General features: G+C 52.0%; 1 protein-coding gene across 4 annotated transcripts in view; it reads right to left on the minus strand.

The window, feature by feature from the left end:
• The window catches only part of PIGQ (phosphatidylinositol glycan anchor biosynthesis class Q), a 34005-nt gene extending 27569 nt beyond the window's left edge, over positions 1-6436 (minus strand). For 2 of the 4 annotated variants that reach the window (XM_062503234.1, XM_062503233.1), the window contains exons 1-2: positions 6260-6436; positions 2491-3181 (exon numbers count right to left, since the gene is read on the minus strand). In XM_062503234.1, the coding sequence (XP_062359218.1) occupies positions 2491-3155 (665 nt within the window). In that variant the 5' untranslated portion in view covers positions 3156-3181; positions 6260-6436. Of the gene's footprint in view, positions 1-2490; positions 3199-3343; positions 3434-6259 lie in introns of those variants that run through there. The other 2 variants (XM_062503235.1, XM_062503231.1) reach the window with 2 other exon arrangements.
• Between the last annotated feature and the right edge of the window lie 9136 nt (positions 6437-15572).

Below are 15572 nucleotides of genomic sequence, written 5' to 3' on the forward strand. Positions count from 1 at the left end.
GTAAGTCTTGATTTTCCAATTCAGTTTTTTCCCAAGAGTGAGAGGGGAATTTTAAGATATCAGTTGAAAAGCAATCTTTCTGAATCTGGATCACATGCAAATATTAAGCTCCATCAACCAGAGCTCCTGAATGTTTTCTTGCTCCTTGCTTGAAACCGCAGGAGCGGTGGCTCCCTTTGGATGAGGAATTGGAGGTGCTTATAAACATACTTTTTTAAAAGAAGCCCGTGGAATTTATTGTCTCAAAACTAAAACTTCCTAATGTCCCCAAGAGACCTTCAGGGATAATGAGAATGCTGCCCCCAAGTTCCTCTGAAGCAGAATCGCAATGGCAACCCCTTAGCACACGGTGGTGCTGAAGAAATGCCTTAATTCGGGATGTGAAGGACTTGGGAGTGCTGGGTGAGCTTGGAGGGATGGCAGTGACTCATTCCCTGAGATTTCCAACACTGTTGCACTGCTTCTCCTGTGCAAATACACCACAGGGGCATATCCAAAAATCCCCAAGTCTCCCCAGCCTGAGAGGATGTTGCTGGTCTCTTTCTTTAGCTTTTCAAAGCTGACTATCCCTTAACGTCAGAAAAAAAAACTGAAAGAAAGAAGTCTTGAGACCTGAAGGAGAAAAAATCCTGTAGATCTTATTTTATGGGATGTCGTGTCCAAGCATGGGGAGGAGGGGACTGGAAGGACACTTGCACATGACATCTTAAACTCTCCCTGCCTCAAGTATGTTGGCATGAAGAACACTGTACCACACACCATGTGCAAAATGGAACCAAATTCCTTTAAATGACTTAGAAAAGGACAAGCAGGAGACTTGTTAAAAAGCCAGGTACTAATCTCTGTTCTCCAGGATTGATGGTTTAAAACACAATATGAGATAAGTAAATATAAAGCTGATACTGTGGGTGAATAAAACAAAGGAGAAAGAAAGCTCTGCCTCCCCAGGCTAAGGACAGGTTCAGTGAAGGCTGATGCACAGCAAGCCTTGCATTCTGCATGCTGCAAGGTACAGCTGGCTGCTGCTCTACCTCAAAACATCCATCCTGGCCCTAGGTAAAGCTGAAGTCAGAATTCCTGAGAAGCTGGGTAGCAGATACCTGGGCCCAACCTGCCAGCTGAGCTTGAGCTCCCAACTTTTGTTTAGACTGCAGCCTCCTGGAAGCCAGCAAGGCTTGGGCTTGGGCTTGGGCTGACTCCAAGCCTGGCCTTAGTCCTGGCACCAGTCGAGGTGGGACCAAGTGAGACCAAGTGCCTGTGCAGAAAAGAATCATCCTGTCTGTTGGTGGTGGCACACAGACAGAAAAAGGACCTTTGGAGCAGACTCCAAATCTTCTGCCCAACCACAAAGCTGTGACTTAATCACCATTAAGAACCCATAACACACAGTATCTACAGAGCAGCCCCAGGACACGGGGGTCCTCAATGATACCAGGTTTGAACCACCATCTCTTCCAATAATCCAAAACTGGACAGTTTTCCCTTTGTGCACCGAATTGTGTGACCCAGCTGCTCAGAAAATCTTTGCATGGGATGAGTTTCACTGTAATTCTTTTACAACCATATCACACAACTGGGAACCTGTTAAAAACCTCCATTTCCTTAGGCTGTACTTAAAAAGATTTACCCATTAATACAGTAGAAGCTGTTATCAAAATTTAATCAATTATAGTGTCCCCTCACAGCTTAGAACCCTCTCTGTCATAACCCCTCCAGACAGCTGCAGTGGTGGACTCACCATCCCTGCAAGTATTCAAAAAACATGTGGCACTTGGAAACATGGGTTAGTGGTAGCCTTGGAAATGCTGGGTGAATGGTTGGACTCAATGATCTTAAGAGTGGCTTTCCAAAGTAAATGATTCCACGATTCTAAGATTCTTCCCTTCAAAACTGCTCAGAATTAGTTTTCAGTCCAAGCACTTGCCACAAGTTACATTTGGAGCATTCTATTCAGGCTCATGGTTGAGAGAACAGGATTTCACCAAGGATTCAGGATGAGCAGCAACCCCTCTGAACTTATATAAAGTGCCAAGGCTGCAGCACCACAGTCTTTCAGACAGAGGATGGATTTAGAAATGGTATTTGCTGATGTTTCACAGCTGCAGAGGGATTCACAGCAAACAGAGAGGAGGGAGTCCCCAGCTATTGAGCCATTAAGGAGAGCCTGATGTCATACTGTCAGCCACAGAATAGCTGGAAATCCACTGTTTCAGCTGTGATGAAACTGAAGCAGGGCTGAACTATCCCTGCTGCAAATGGCGAGGACATGAATACCTCCCCAAAAAACCTCCCAGCTCCACAAAGAGCTCTGAGGGAGTCTTTGGCCTTGTGTTTTCAGTGGAGCTCCAACAGGACCTCTTGCAGCAGTCTGCTTCCAACAGAACAATTTTGTACCACATTTCTCACTGGGGGTTGAGCAGTAGTCCTGCAATGCCTAAACACGAATTACATTTCCAGACAAAACAAGCTGGGTGATGTCACGTCACCTACCTGCTCCTGCAGATCCCAGAGAGCAGTGAGAGCAGGAATGTCAGCAGCATGCAGGCAGGCACGGAGGCCTGCTTCAGCAGCTCCACGATGATACTGGCCTCCACCCCATCTGACTGCCAGTGGGTCAGCTTGATGGGCCCCTCATCGTACCTGTCTGTCATGAACAGCACCTGGCTCCTGGCCACTGTGTCAAAGATGGCCGAGAGCTTTGAGGCATCTTCTGCCCCCTGGCCAGCTGTGTCCAAAGGGGGGTGCAGATGGGAAAGCATGACCTTGCGCTGGTCATAGTACACCAAGATGATTTCTTCCTCCTGAGGGTTCTTAGAGTGTTTCTGAAGGGTAGAACAGCTCCAGAATTTGCTGTCTCCCTCTTTGCTTATCTGGATCCATGGCTCATGGCAAAATATGGTCCCAAGGTCTTCCAAGAACTCACTGAGACTCTCTTCTTTCTCTTGTTTGCTGTTGCTCCATGAGCCAAGCACAGAAACACTGACTTTAGTCACGCGCTGAACTTCCCCAAGGTACTGCTTCACCTGGACAGGAATAAAGGGGAAGTGCACCACAGCAAGGATGACAGCAGAGCTCTGCTCGGAGATCCAGCGGCCTATCAAAATGCCACTGTCTGCTGAGGAGCAGCACGATGGAAAGAAAACCTTCAGTACCATGGCAGCGACCCTGGAGGGACGTACACCTGCCAATAAACACAAAAATTAAACCTGAGGATGGTGAGTAGAAGGAAATCTGAGGAAAATCTGAGCTGGCCAAAACCACCAGAGAGAACTAAGCATTTTCAAAAACACTAAGCCCAACCACTTGAGTGTTGATATTAGTGACAGCCAACAGCCATACACACATTCAGGAAGTTCCTGATGATCTGCAGTCTTTGAAGTGAGGAAAGGTGAGCATGAAGTTTCCCAGTAAAGCCCCTCACCCAGTCCTGGAAAGGTCTTTCATGGTGGTACACAGATAAGCACAGCCCATCAGACCAGTCAAGATCTGGAATTCACCCAGCCTTAGCTCTTGGATCCCACACTGGATGTACTGGAGCACTTCCTAGAGAAGGGACTACATCACAGCGCACCGTGTGCCTCTGGGGAGTATTTCCTGCTGCTACCAACTATCAAACACTGATTCATGCCATTCTGTCTCCTTTATCACCTTACAACCCAGAGCTCAGCTCTGCAGCAAACTCACAGAGCAACCTTGATCCCATCACTCAGCTCCTCCTGCCCCACTCCTCTCATCTGGAAACTGAGACGATCATTTTGTCAGAAAGAACTATAGTGATTAACTGAAGTAGTTTTAATTCATTAGATTCAACAGCCTAAAAAAGGAGAATCATCTCTGCTTTATCAGTGCTCTTTATCTTTGTGCCTTTCTCCCCATCATTAAGAACACATCTCGATGGCCCTGGGAGACTTTTCCAGAAAGGAGCTTTGAGGCAGTTGACAGTGTCTCTTTAAATAAGGTGGAGGTTCCTAACAGGAATGTAATTGCAGTAAGGAGGGCGCTGGCGCAGAACAGGCGGCATCCGTGCCCCGTTGTCCTTTCCTGTCCTTCAGTGCTTTGTTAGGGATGTGAAAACTCCGCAGGCCCCTGAGGCTGCTCCTCTGCGAGGGACCCAGTCAGTTGGAAAGGGAACACAGAGGGTATTTACAACACGGAGAGAGGATGCACAGCGGGAAGGGCCTGGTGGCTTTGTTTTCCTCTCCCTTAGTAGAGGAGAGCTGAGCCAGTAAAGCTCAGCACCTGGGAATTTCCTACAGCATTGAGGAGTAGCTATGCGGAGTGATTAACCTCTGGGGTTAATTACTCACAGTGGGGTAATCTGGGGAGCAGCGGACTCCCCATCCCTGGAAGAGTCCAAGACCAGGTTGGATGGGGTTTGGAGGAACCTGGGATAGTCAAAGGTGTCCCTGCCAATGACGGGGGGTGGAACAGGATGATCTGTAAGGTCCTTTCCATGCCAAACCATCCCATGATCTGTGATGATTCTTCTGAGATCCTGTTTCCCCACAGCCTCCAGGTCTCTGAGGTTATCCCTCTGGTCAAAGAGGGAGAAATAAAGTCTCTCTGTGGCCTCCAGATCTTGCTGGGGGTTGGAGGACCTCTGGAGCAGCAAGGGGCAGTGCTGGGTGCTTTCAGCACCTGCAAACACTGTGCTTCCAGTGCCACACTGCCAACAAAATCTCTCAGGAGAAGGAAGCCTCAGGATGTACTTTATAGTTCTGCAGTAAAAAGGAAAATTCAGTCCAAGGAAAAACATCAAAGACAGCCCCATAATGTTTTTCCTATCGAAGGAGGGAAAGTTGTTGTGAGTATTGCTACAGGAGACTCTCAGTGTCTGTGTATAGCTGTCCTTAAAAGTCTGTCCATCCACTGGACATTTCAGAGAATTGTCAACTGACTCTTCATACACACATTTATTTTTCACCGAGATTGTTTTTAAAGATAGCCACAACCCTCTGGGAATTCTCATGGGGCAGAAACACTTCTCATCCTTATCTTCTCTAGTTTGTGAGTTTTTCCTCCTACACCTTCCCCAACTTTTAAAGTTAACATAGCTTTATGCACCCAACTACTCTGGCTATAGCTCAGGTCAAATGATCTGCCCTTTGGCTGCTGGAGACATGGCAAAGATTCTGACATGATTTTCAGGCTGTACAAAATATCTTGATAGTTGAAAACCTGGCTGATCAACTATTGTTCTGTTAATGTGTCTCATATTCCCAAATCCATGACTTGTCATGCATCCACCTCATGCATTTCAATAGACTGAAATATCAAATGTCATCACAGTCAACTACTTCACTGCTGCTAATTTTAACAGAAAAATCTTACTAATGCTCATGCAGATCCTGTTCATCAAGTGCCTAAAATCTTTGAGATCTGCCTATTTCTGCTGAATACATCCACCCTTCCCTGACAGCACCAATGCAATGATCTCAGGTCACCAAAAACAAACAAAACAAACAACACCTAAAATGTGTTAATGCAACCAACAAGTGAATACAGGACCCCAGGACTGATTAGCTACAGAATTTTTGTTAGAAAAGCAAAGGTGAATGGTGGGATGTGACCATGGTCTCACCCCAGAGGCTGTCCTGTGGCCACAGGGTGCCAAAACGGACAGATCTGACCCCACAGCGGACCCACACCTCAGCATCGCATGTTCCTTGCAGGGGCATTAGGGCCAGGAAATAAAGAATCATAGAACTGTGGAATTGAAAAGGTTGGGAAAGCCCCCTAAGAGCATCAAGTCCAGTCATTCCCCCAGCAGCAGCAGCACCACCAACCATGCCCTCAAGTGCCACATGCACACGGCTTTTTTACCACTTCCAGGGCTGGCATTCCACCACTGCCCCGGACAGCCTGTGACAATGCCTGACCATGCCCCGCGTGAAGAAATTTACTCATCTGTCCTATCTAGATACAAATTAAACCTCTCCTGGTGCAACTTAAAGCTATTTCCTCTCATCCTGTCCCTGTTCCCTGGGAGCAGAGCCCGACCCCCCTGGCTGTCCCCTCCTGTCAGGGAGTTGTGCAGAGCCAGAAGGTTCCCCCCGAGCCTCCTTTTCTCCAGGCTGAGCCCCTTTCCCAGCTCCCTCAGCCTCTCCTGGTGCTCCAGCCCCTTCCCCAGCTCTGTTCCCTTCCCTGGACACGCTCCAGCCTCTCAGTATCGCGAGGGGCCCGGCGCTGTCTCCAGCCCGGCGGGGCCTCTCCGGTGCCCGCGCAGACCCCGGCCCGGCCCGGCCCGCCCCGCTCCTACCGCCCGCTCGCTCCGCCGCTTCCGCCCGCGGTTGCTCGGAGACGCCGCTGCCGCCGGGCCGTGCAGCGGGACGGGCCCGGCCGGCGCCGACACCCGCCGCCCGCGTTCCGCGGTGCCCCGGCTCCCCGCTCCCGGCCTGTCGGGCCCCGCTCCCGGCAGCGCTGCTTCCCAGGCTCGTTCCGGCACCTTCGAGCGGACCCTGGGAGCGGCGGAGCCGCCTGAGCCGCGCGATAAAGAGCGGCAGTGCCGCCCGCCTGCCGTGCCACCGCCCGGGCTGGAGGGGGGCCAGGGGCTCGGCCGTGCTCACGGGGCGCTCTTGGCTCCGTCTCCACAGCCAGGGGTTCGCCCGTCCTCACGGGACCCCGCTGTACTCTGTTCCCAAAATCGAGGGGCTCCGCTGTTCTCGTGGGACCCTGCTGTCGCCCATCCCACAGGCCAGGCACTCTCTTTTCCATGTGGGACCCCATTGTCCTTTATCCCCATATTCCAAGGACTCGCCTTTCCTCGGGGAACCCTGTTGTCCCCAGTCCCACTGCGAAGGGCTCGGCTGTGCTGGTGGGACCCTCTTGACCCCCATCCTGACCGCCTCAGAGGATGCCTGGCCCAGCAGAGGCCCACCGGGGCCAACAGGTGCCCAAGAGCTTTGTCCTGTGATCTGGCAGTAGGCTTGGGCCAGTGAGCTGGGGAAGATGCTGGGCAGCATGAGAAGGTCCCACGTGGAAAGGGAGAGCAGGTGCAGAAGAGAAAAAAGTCTGGGGTTTTATTTTTGTTGTTGGATGCCAGTGAATTGGAAATAAGATAGGGAAGATTTGGTCTTCTGGGAGGGAGCTCAGCTTCCTGGGATGGGACAGGCTGATCCCCCTGTTCCTGCAGACCGTGCAGCCGTGCTCCCTGCTGCTGCCTCACTCTGCAGGGAGAGGGGTCCTGGGCGGCACCACGGCGTGTCTGTTGTGTTCAGTGCCTGTTCCAGGGCCAGGAGGGAGCAAGTCCCTCTCTAAAGATCATTTGGGATGAGAGGCAGTGACTTGGGTCTGGGACATCAGCAGAGACAGAGGAGTCGTTGAGCTCTGCGCCCACACCGAGGGCTGGAGCGGGGAGACGAAAACGCCCGTCCCTGAGCCGGCACACCCTGCCCGCCTTCCCCGGCCCCTGCCGATAAAGGCAGCAAGATCTCTGAGCCCTCCTCTCCAGAGGACAACAGGGCAGCCCCGGCAGTCTGAGCAGAGTTCCACGTTTCCATATGGAATTTACTCCGTGCAGTAGTTGTTGCTTCCCTGTAGAGGTCAGGAATGCAGCACAGAAGGAGTTACCCAGTGCGCTGCTCTCTGATTGCAAAACCCTCCCTAATACCCTGGGAATTAATTAGGACAGACCAGTTGGTTCAATCATGCCAGGCTGGACAGGGCTTGGAGCAACCTGATCTAGTGGAAGGTGTCCCTGCTCATGGCAGGGTGTAGATCGACGTGATCTTTAAGGATCCAATCCAAACCATTGTGTGATTCCATGATTCTGTGATAGAGTATGGACTTCTGGCATGACCTTACCCCTCTGGTCATGCTCTGGCATCAGAAAGATGGGACTATGGGACATCAAAATCACATGGATAGAAGAGAAATATTTATATTAGCTTTGGAAAACACACAATGAATCGAGGGTGCGGTGATAACAAGTTTGCCAAGGCACCAATGCAAGGCCAGTCATCCTTTACATACTCTGGTAGGTTCACAGCTGGTCTAGTCCTGGAGAAGCTGGGGGCAATCAGACAGTCAGGTCTGGAGCAATGTCCCATCCCCTTTGAAATGTCCAAGGCGAGGTTGGACAGGGCTTGAAACAACCTGGGATAGTGGAAGGTGTCCCTGCCACAAGATGGTCTTTATGTTCTCTCCCAACCCAACCCATTCCATGGTTCTATTCCATGAATCTGTGAGAGCAGTGGAGCTCTCAGCCTGCCAACAGATGCACAGCTCAGTGTGGCTGCAGGGGAACCACCCCCCCTCTCCACCTGCGTGTTTTGTTGGGGTCAGCACATGATGCCCCAGCATTGGTGAGTCTGTATGGGGTCCTCACACAGTACTTAAAGACTTTGACACAGTTCTCCACCGTGTCTGCCACAAAGAGGTGCCCAGAGGAGGAGCAAGCCATGCCAGCAGGCCTCCGCAGCCCTGTGGACACCAGGCAGATGGGAGCTCCATGCTCTGGGAACAAGTGGACTGTACGGTGCTGCTCGTCTGCCACCAGGATGCTGCCATCCCTGTCCACGCAGACCCCAGCAGGGTTGCCAAACTGGTGTCCATATTTGCTGCTGAGGGAGCAGAGGAACTTACTGCTGCTCATGAAGACCTTGACATCTCCACACTCCTCGCTCACCACAAAGCCTCCACTGGGCACCGGACTGACATAACGAGGTCCCTGCAGACTGGGGACAGAGTGGACATTGAATGTCCTGAAGGCATGGTCCAGAGCAAAGCTGTGCACTTGGCCTTGTGCATAGTCTGCTACCAGGATCTTGCCCATGGAGTCTACTCCAATACCCCTGGGGGAACCAACCTTCCTGATCTTTATCCATTCCCCCTTGGAGAAGCTGGTGTGAGGGTTGAAGACCCAGATGGCTTCGTTCACCATGTCAGCTACAGCCACCATTCCCATCCTAGTCACAGTCACATCTTCTGGCAAGAAAATGCTGCCTCCCTTGCCCGTTTGCTGACAGGGCAGGGACTGCAGTATGTGGCCTGAGCTGCTGAGGATGTGGACCCAGGGAGCACTCTCAGCTGTCACATAGATGGAGCCATCCAGGGAGCAATGGATTCCACTGACACCCCCATAGCGGCTGCCAGTGGGGTTGGGAATCTGCTGGACCAAGTCATCCTGGCAATAGTGGAGGAGGTTCTTGATGTTGTCCAGATCTCCACAAAGGCTTTTGGCTTTATCTGCCAGCTGGTGGACCTGGTGCTGGGTCACCATGCCCATGCCACGCTGGTTGTGCAGCAGTGGGCTGGCTAACTGCAGTGTGCTAAATGACTTCAGCTGGAGGCTGTAGATGGTTTTCAGAAGCTTCTGCTTTAGCTGGCTGGTCTCCAGTGTGTAGTCCATGACAAATCTCTTGTCCCTGTTTGGGGGAAGCAGTTAGGACTGTGACTGTCCCTGCCTGCTGCCACCTCTAGGGCCATGCTATGGTACTTGCTATCTACCCAGGGTAAAGGTGTTGTTTCTAGTCTGGATTCACTTCATGCCAGTAACACCACGTCACTTTATTGCCAGCTAATTATGAAATAAAGACAAGCAAGGACCATGGCACAGAAATAAAAGGGTCAGCAAGCTGGATCTGCATCTGGATGAACAAGCCAAAAAGGTCCAACAGCTCCAACAGCTCAACTGGTGTTAGATTTAGATGTAAAGGTGAATCCTGTGTGTGAACATATTGAATGGGACCTCAGACTCTCCAGTTCTTGAGAGAGTGGCTTCTTTCAGGTCTTTAACACTTGTTACCTCTATTTTCTGTGAGCGTCATGTCTCCAAACCAAGCTCAATCCATAAGAACACTTGAGTCACTCAGGGTGACCATTCCTCAGCTCCCACATGTCAGATGTCCAATGTGACCAGTGCATGTCTTTGCTCAGGGCAGGCCCTTTCCCATCCAAATAGTTTCATAGAATCATAGAATATCCTGAGTTGGAAGGGGCCCACAAGAATCTCTGAGTCCAACTCCTGTCCCTGCACAGACACCCCAACAATCCCACCCTGTGCATCCTTGGCAGCGCTGTCCAAACACTCCTGGAGCTCTGGCAGCCTCGGGGCCGTGCCCATTCCCGGGGGAGCCTGGGCAGTGCCAGCACCCTCTGGGGGAAAAACCTTTCCCTGATATCCAGCCTAAACCTCCCCTGGCATAGGTCCAGCCACTCCCTGGGGTCCTGTCAAAGGGAGCAGAGATCAGCATGTGCTGATCAAGTTATTTCTGAAGTAGCCAGCAACTTTTCAGGAAGAAAAGGGAGGTTCTGCTCTGAAAGATACATTCAATCTTCACCATTTTTTTCAAGCAAGAGAGCCACCAAGGGAATCCAAATTTCTCTTTTGTACACTCTTCTTCTGTTTTAAAACCAGGCAGCAATGGAAGCCCAGATTTGCTATGTTCTCCTGAGGCCTGGCTGGAGCTTATAAAACACAGCCAGGAGCTGGCAAAGGAAATGTTAAGAGAAATATGACCTCATTAAAGCTCCTGGAGAGGCACAGCTTTACTTTGCTTTAAATGTGATTGTAATTAATATTATAATGGCTACACTTGGCTGTTTTGAGTTGTTTGCAAGCCATCACTCCACTTTTATTGCCCCATGTGCCATGATTACCTGGATCATATGCCCTATGCTGCTCACAAAAGTGACATTTCCCCAGACCACAGCTGAAGAAAGCTAAAGAATACAGTGCCAGATGGTCCTTCTCTTGTGCAAATACTACAGCTATCTAAAAGCCATCCCTGAATAACTGCAGAGTTACCAAATGCAAATATGCAATGGTGGGAATGAGAGAATACAGGTGGAAATCCGATTTCTGCTGTTTTGGGAACAGCTTTTTCTTTGACATGGTGGTTATGCCTTGTGTATCCAGCAGCAGAGATCTGCTTGGTGGAAATAAACCCTTCATATCCCAGGACTGCTTGTCAAGGTCCTCCTTCAGAGATGGACGGAGTCCTCAATCCAATAAACTCAATTTTGCAGATGGAGAAACTGAGTCACTGGCAGGGATAAAATGTGCCATCTGCCCCAAACCCCTCATCAGGAGCATCCACCTCACTTCCTGGGCACTGGATACTCAAAGTTGCCATCAAACCCTTGATAGTTTGATCTGAGCCTAGCTTGAGCTGCTTGGGGTCCAAACCCAAGAAGAGAGCTCTGACACTGTCCCCCACGCAGCTCAGGCCAACCACTTGTGGGATACAAGCCAAGCTTTGTGCTTTACAGCACATCTCCTGTACCTTAGTCCTGCTGTCCTGGGGGCTGCCTGTCCTTCCCTGGCAGCTCTGGCCTCCCACCAGCTCTGTCCTGCTCCCTCGCCGGGCTCAGGGCAGCGGGACCAAGGGATGTTGTGTTGTTAGTGACGGGCAATTGCCCTGAAGTCTGGGTAAACACAAGAACTCCTTGTGCTGACAACCAGAAGCAGCAAGACAAGGGCTGATCCACACAGTTTTTACTCCCTGCTGGTCTCCTGCCCAGAGACAAGGTGCCTTTCCCCCAGGATCAATCTGTGTCCCACCTGTCAGCTCTTGCCAGAAGGAGGTACCCAGCTGCACGGGAGATTTGAGGATTGTATACAGAGGCAAAAGGGCTGATTTGCTGCTCCTAACCCTTGGCAGCTGCTGAGGTGGGGCAGGGATGCTCACACGGTGAATCAGGGCTCCTCACAGCTTCACCTCTGCTTCCCCATGTGCCCTAGCCTGGGCATGGTGCAGGTGTGTGCCTCAGTCTCCCCATTTACAAAAAGGAGACTAGTGAATTTTGTCACGTCAGGCTTTGAGGTGCAGGGATGGAGAAGCATCTCTAGAAGTGGCAGATCAGTCAGGACTGCTGGAACAGCCCCCCTTTTCATCTCCATACTGTTCAACCCAGGCTCCCCACAACGGAACAAAACCGTGCTTGGAGTTGATGGTGGCATTTATTAATTCTGCCTCAACAAAGAGGGTCAGGAGTAAAAGCAGAATGAGCAAGAGCAGCCTGCAAGGGACTGCTCACAGCCAGCCTTCCCTGCCTGGCTGTGATTCCTGACAATGCTTCCTGAGAGTGCCCTCTCCACCTTTGCCTTCAGTGAGCTCAAACCACCCACCTTAAACCTGGCCAAGTCATGAAGAAGTTTGTGTCTTTTCATTATTCAGATGGGCCAAATATGAGTGAAGTTTTGGTCAGACTCGGCCACCTTTTGGGATGCTTGGAGGGACTGCATGTGCCTCCCTTAGGACTAAGGAAGCAGGTTGGGGCCCATCTGGCTGCAGGAGCTGTGGGATGGGGATCTGCCTCCAAAGCCCCAGGGCTGGGTACTCTTCTCACCAGGTGTTTAGGTGTTCTGGTCCTGGATCAATGTATCCCTGAACCTCACGCTGCCTGCCTCAGACCTATTACTAGCCAAAATCACAAAAATATCTTGACATGACAAGTGCTGGGGCCACTCCATCTGAGCCCCAGCAGGACGGGAGGCAGCTTCAAAAACCATCTCCCAGGGCAACAGGGTCTGACCTTTTGTTTTGCTGTTGTGTGCTCCATCACCAGGATAAACAAACACAGCCTGGCCCTGGGGCTCCCGTTCACCTTTCCAGGACTGTAGCTCTGTCACAACCTGTTCAGAAGCCATCCTGGACCCCAGGAGAGGCCTGTGTCATGGCAAAGCCCTGGCACGGCCCATGCCCACGTCAGCACTGGGAGCTGCAGGGTTCTAGGACGTGGGCATGGTCAGCCTGCTGCTGCTGCCAGAGATGAACCAAGGGAAAGAGAGGTTGGGCTCAGTTCAGGCTTTCCTGGAGCACATTCCTTGTAGGTACAAGCAGCAAACTTCAGCCCTGTGGCTTTTCCTCCCTTGGCACAGGGTCAACAGCTCTTGGTTGTGTGTCCACAAGGAACACACAAGCCCTGGGTCTCTGTCAGTCCCTGTGCCCAGGGATACAGGCACAGTGCCTGCCTGGCACACTACAAGTGTGCAGGAAGCCAGTGGGAGAGCTCACAGGAGGAGTAAAGGTCATTGCTACCAGGTCACAGACTTGTGGGAAAACAGCCCAAACCCATCCACTGAGAATATTTCCCCACCTAGAGCACAGCTCTGTGCCTGGGGAGAGTGTGAGGGGACCACAAAAATCCACAGTGTCAATCCAGTGTCAGTTGGGGCTGCAAAACCCTCCAGTGGGTCTGGTCCCTGCTGGACAACAGAGCTCTCCAGCCCCGAGGATCCCAGCAGTGCCCAGCCTGCTCCATACCACTGTCAGTGCAAGAAGGTTGCGGCCAAGGGCTGTGGTGGTTTGCTAGGACCAAGGAAATGAGGGAACGGGGCGAGATGGCAGTGGATGTCAGGCTGGACGCGGGCTGGTCATTGCTTTGCGCGTACACCAGGCGGCCTCGTCTGTCCGAACAACCGGCAATGATTGGAAGTGATCATCAAACCGCTGGAATGCACCGTGTCTGTGTCTATGTGTGTGTGCAAAGGAAAGTTGCATCCCCTGCACATCTACGCACAGAAAACACGATCCCCAGCCTGAGCAGAGCCTCTGTCCTGGCTGCGCTCCCCCACTGTCCATGGAATGCTTGCAGTGTCGGCTGGGGACATGCAGGGACTTGGGGACACTGGGGGACACACGTCTTGGAGGCTGATCCCCCATGCAGACTGAGACTGGGCTGGGACTTCCTAAGCTTGGTTCCATGGAGGTAAGAGCAAGAACTCAGCTCCTCTTGAGGCATCACAGAAATCCCTCCAGAAAGGAAAGCTGTAACTACTCTGGTCCCTAAAACTGACCTGGCCGGCATGGACACCCCGGAATCCCTGCTGCTGGTTAGCTAACCAATAGTAAAGATTCTCCAGGGTCTGATAAGGGCTCAGCTGACGCCTCAGCTTCTCCCTTTCTCTCTCCTCTTCCGCAGCCCCCCTTGCTCACAGGGCTCACAAGAGGATTAGGGAGGTAATCCTCTTTGGGACATCAAGCTCCCTGTTGAGCCTGCTGGGAAGGACCAGAAGCTGTGAATCACAGTGGGGCACTGCCACAAAGCCCCTTTCATGCCAGGAACAGCTCTGTGGATGAATCCCTGTCCTGGTGGCAGCATCCCCATTCTACCCCCTTCTCCACCCAGCCAGGGCACAAGCCTGTCCCCAGGGCCATGGGAGTTGGGTAATGGTCCCACCAGGCTGTCTCCCCACCCCATCTTGGCCTCTCCCTCTGGTCTGGAAGGGTGGTGGGATGAAAGAGAAGCATCCTCCTGTCCTGGCAGGGAACAGCATTCCAAGGCTGTGCAGGAAGTGGGAAACAAGCAGAAGCTTTCTGCAAACACAGCTCCATGCTCAGCCCACTGAGGAGGCTCTGGAGGTCCAGAAGCTCTGTAGAATCCCAGGGGCATGGCTATTACTGGAGCAAAGTGATCTGCTGGATACATTCCCTTATGGATAGTACTGAGCCAATTGGTCTTCCACGAGGGATTGCTCCGGCTCTTCCTCTGGAGAGAAAGGGTGGAGGCTGGCAGTACTGGTGTGCCTCAGGCTTGTAGGCATTGGCTACAGGTGGGCAAGGAAGAACCTGCACCTGCACTTTCTGTTCCCATTTCCCACCCAAACCACAAACTGTCAACATCCTTGGGTACCCTGCACCTAAAATCAGGGAGGAAGTAACAGTGGCTGGGTCCTTTGACATCCTGAGCCCTGAATCTGGGAAAATGATGTGGGTGTTTTGGTTTTGCAGTAGTTGCTGCCTGGGGTGGGAGAGCCAGAGGTGCCCAGGCACTGCACACATCTGTGCAGGTGCTCCTGGGTCTTCAGGAAGCTTCTGCTTGGCAGGAATGTTTGCTCTTTCTCTCTCAACCATTTGACTCTCAGCATCTTCTCCTGCACCCCAGGGCAGCAGTGGGGAACATGCAGCCATGGTGCCTTGGTATCACTTGGCATCTCCTGTGTTGCCCCAGTCCCAGCAGGCATGGGCCCCTTCCAAGCAGGGAAGTGGGCAGGAAAGCAGGAGCTGATCAAACAGCAGCAGCAGCCAGGATCTCACCCTGCCTTAGCCTGCAAAGCCCAGGGGAAACCTTCTCTCTGCTCACCTTGGCTGCCTCTGAAATCATCAGCCCTGGTGAGAGCCAGAGCACTGCTCTCACCAGCCCCAGCTCCTTTAAGTACTCAAACCCTCACTGCTTCCCTCCATGGGCCTTTGATCCAGCTCCAAATCTAGAAAGGTTCTGCCCTGGGCGAATACCCAGGGAAACGATCTATCCAGAGCTATCTAGGATCAGGGAAAGGAAACCTCCAATTGCAATAACAGATGGGAAAACACAGCAGGGAAATTTTGTAGCCTTTTGTACTGTTTTTCCTCATTTAAAGCTGAGGAGATGGGATAGCTACTCCTCCACACTGGTTACACACTGTGGGGGGATGGCGAACACGGCTGCTGCCAGAGCAGGTCTGGAGCTGCAGTCTCAGGGACTGCTCTGCAATTCAGTGTTTGTGGCTGATGGGGGTTGAAGAGTTCATGTCGGACTTGAAATACACCAGCAGTGCAGCAGCGTTCCCATCAGAGCCAGGGGACAGTCACCAGGGCACAGCGAGATGGCTCGGGGCAGAGGTGTCACCACAGTGGTTATGGTGGGGA

This window comes from Cinclus cinclus, chromosome 16, assembly GCF_963662255.1.
Source record: "Cinclus cinclus chromosome 16, bCinCin1.1, whole genome shotgun sequence".
Taxonomy (NCBI): domain Eukaryota; kingdom Metazoa; phylum Chordata; class Aves; order Passeriformes; family Cinclidae; genus Cinclus; species Cinclus cinclus.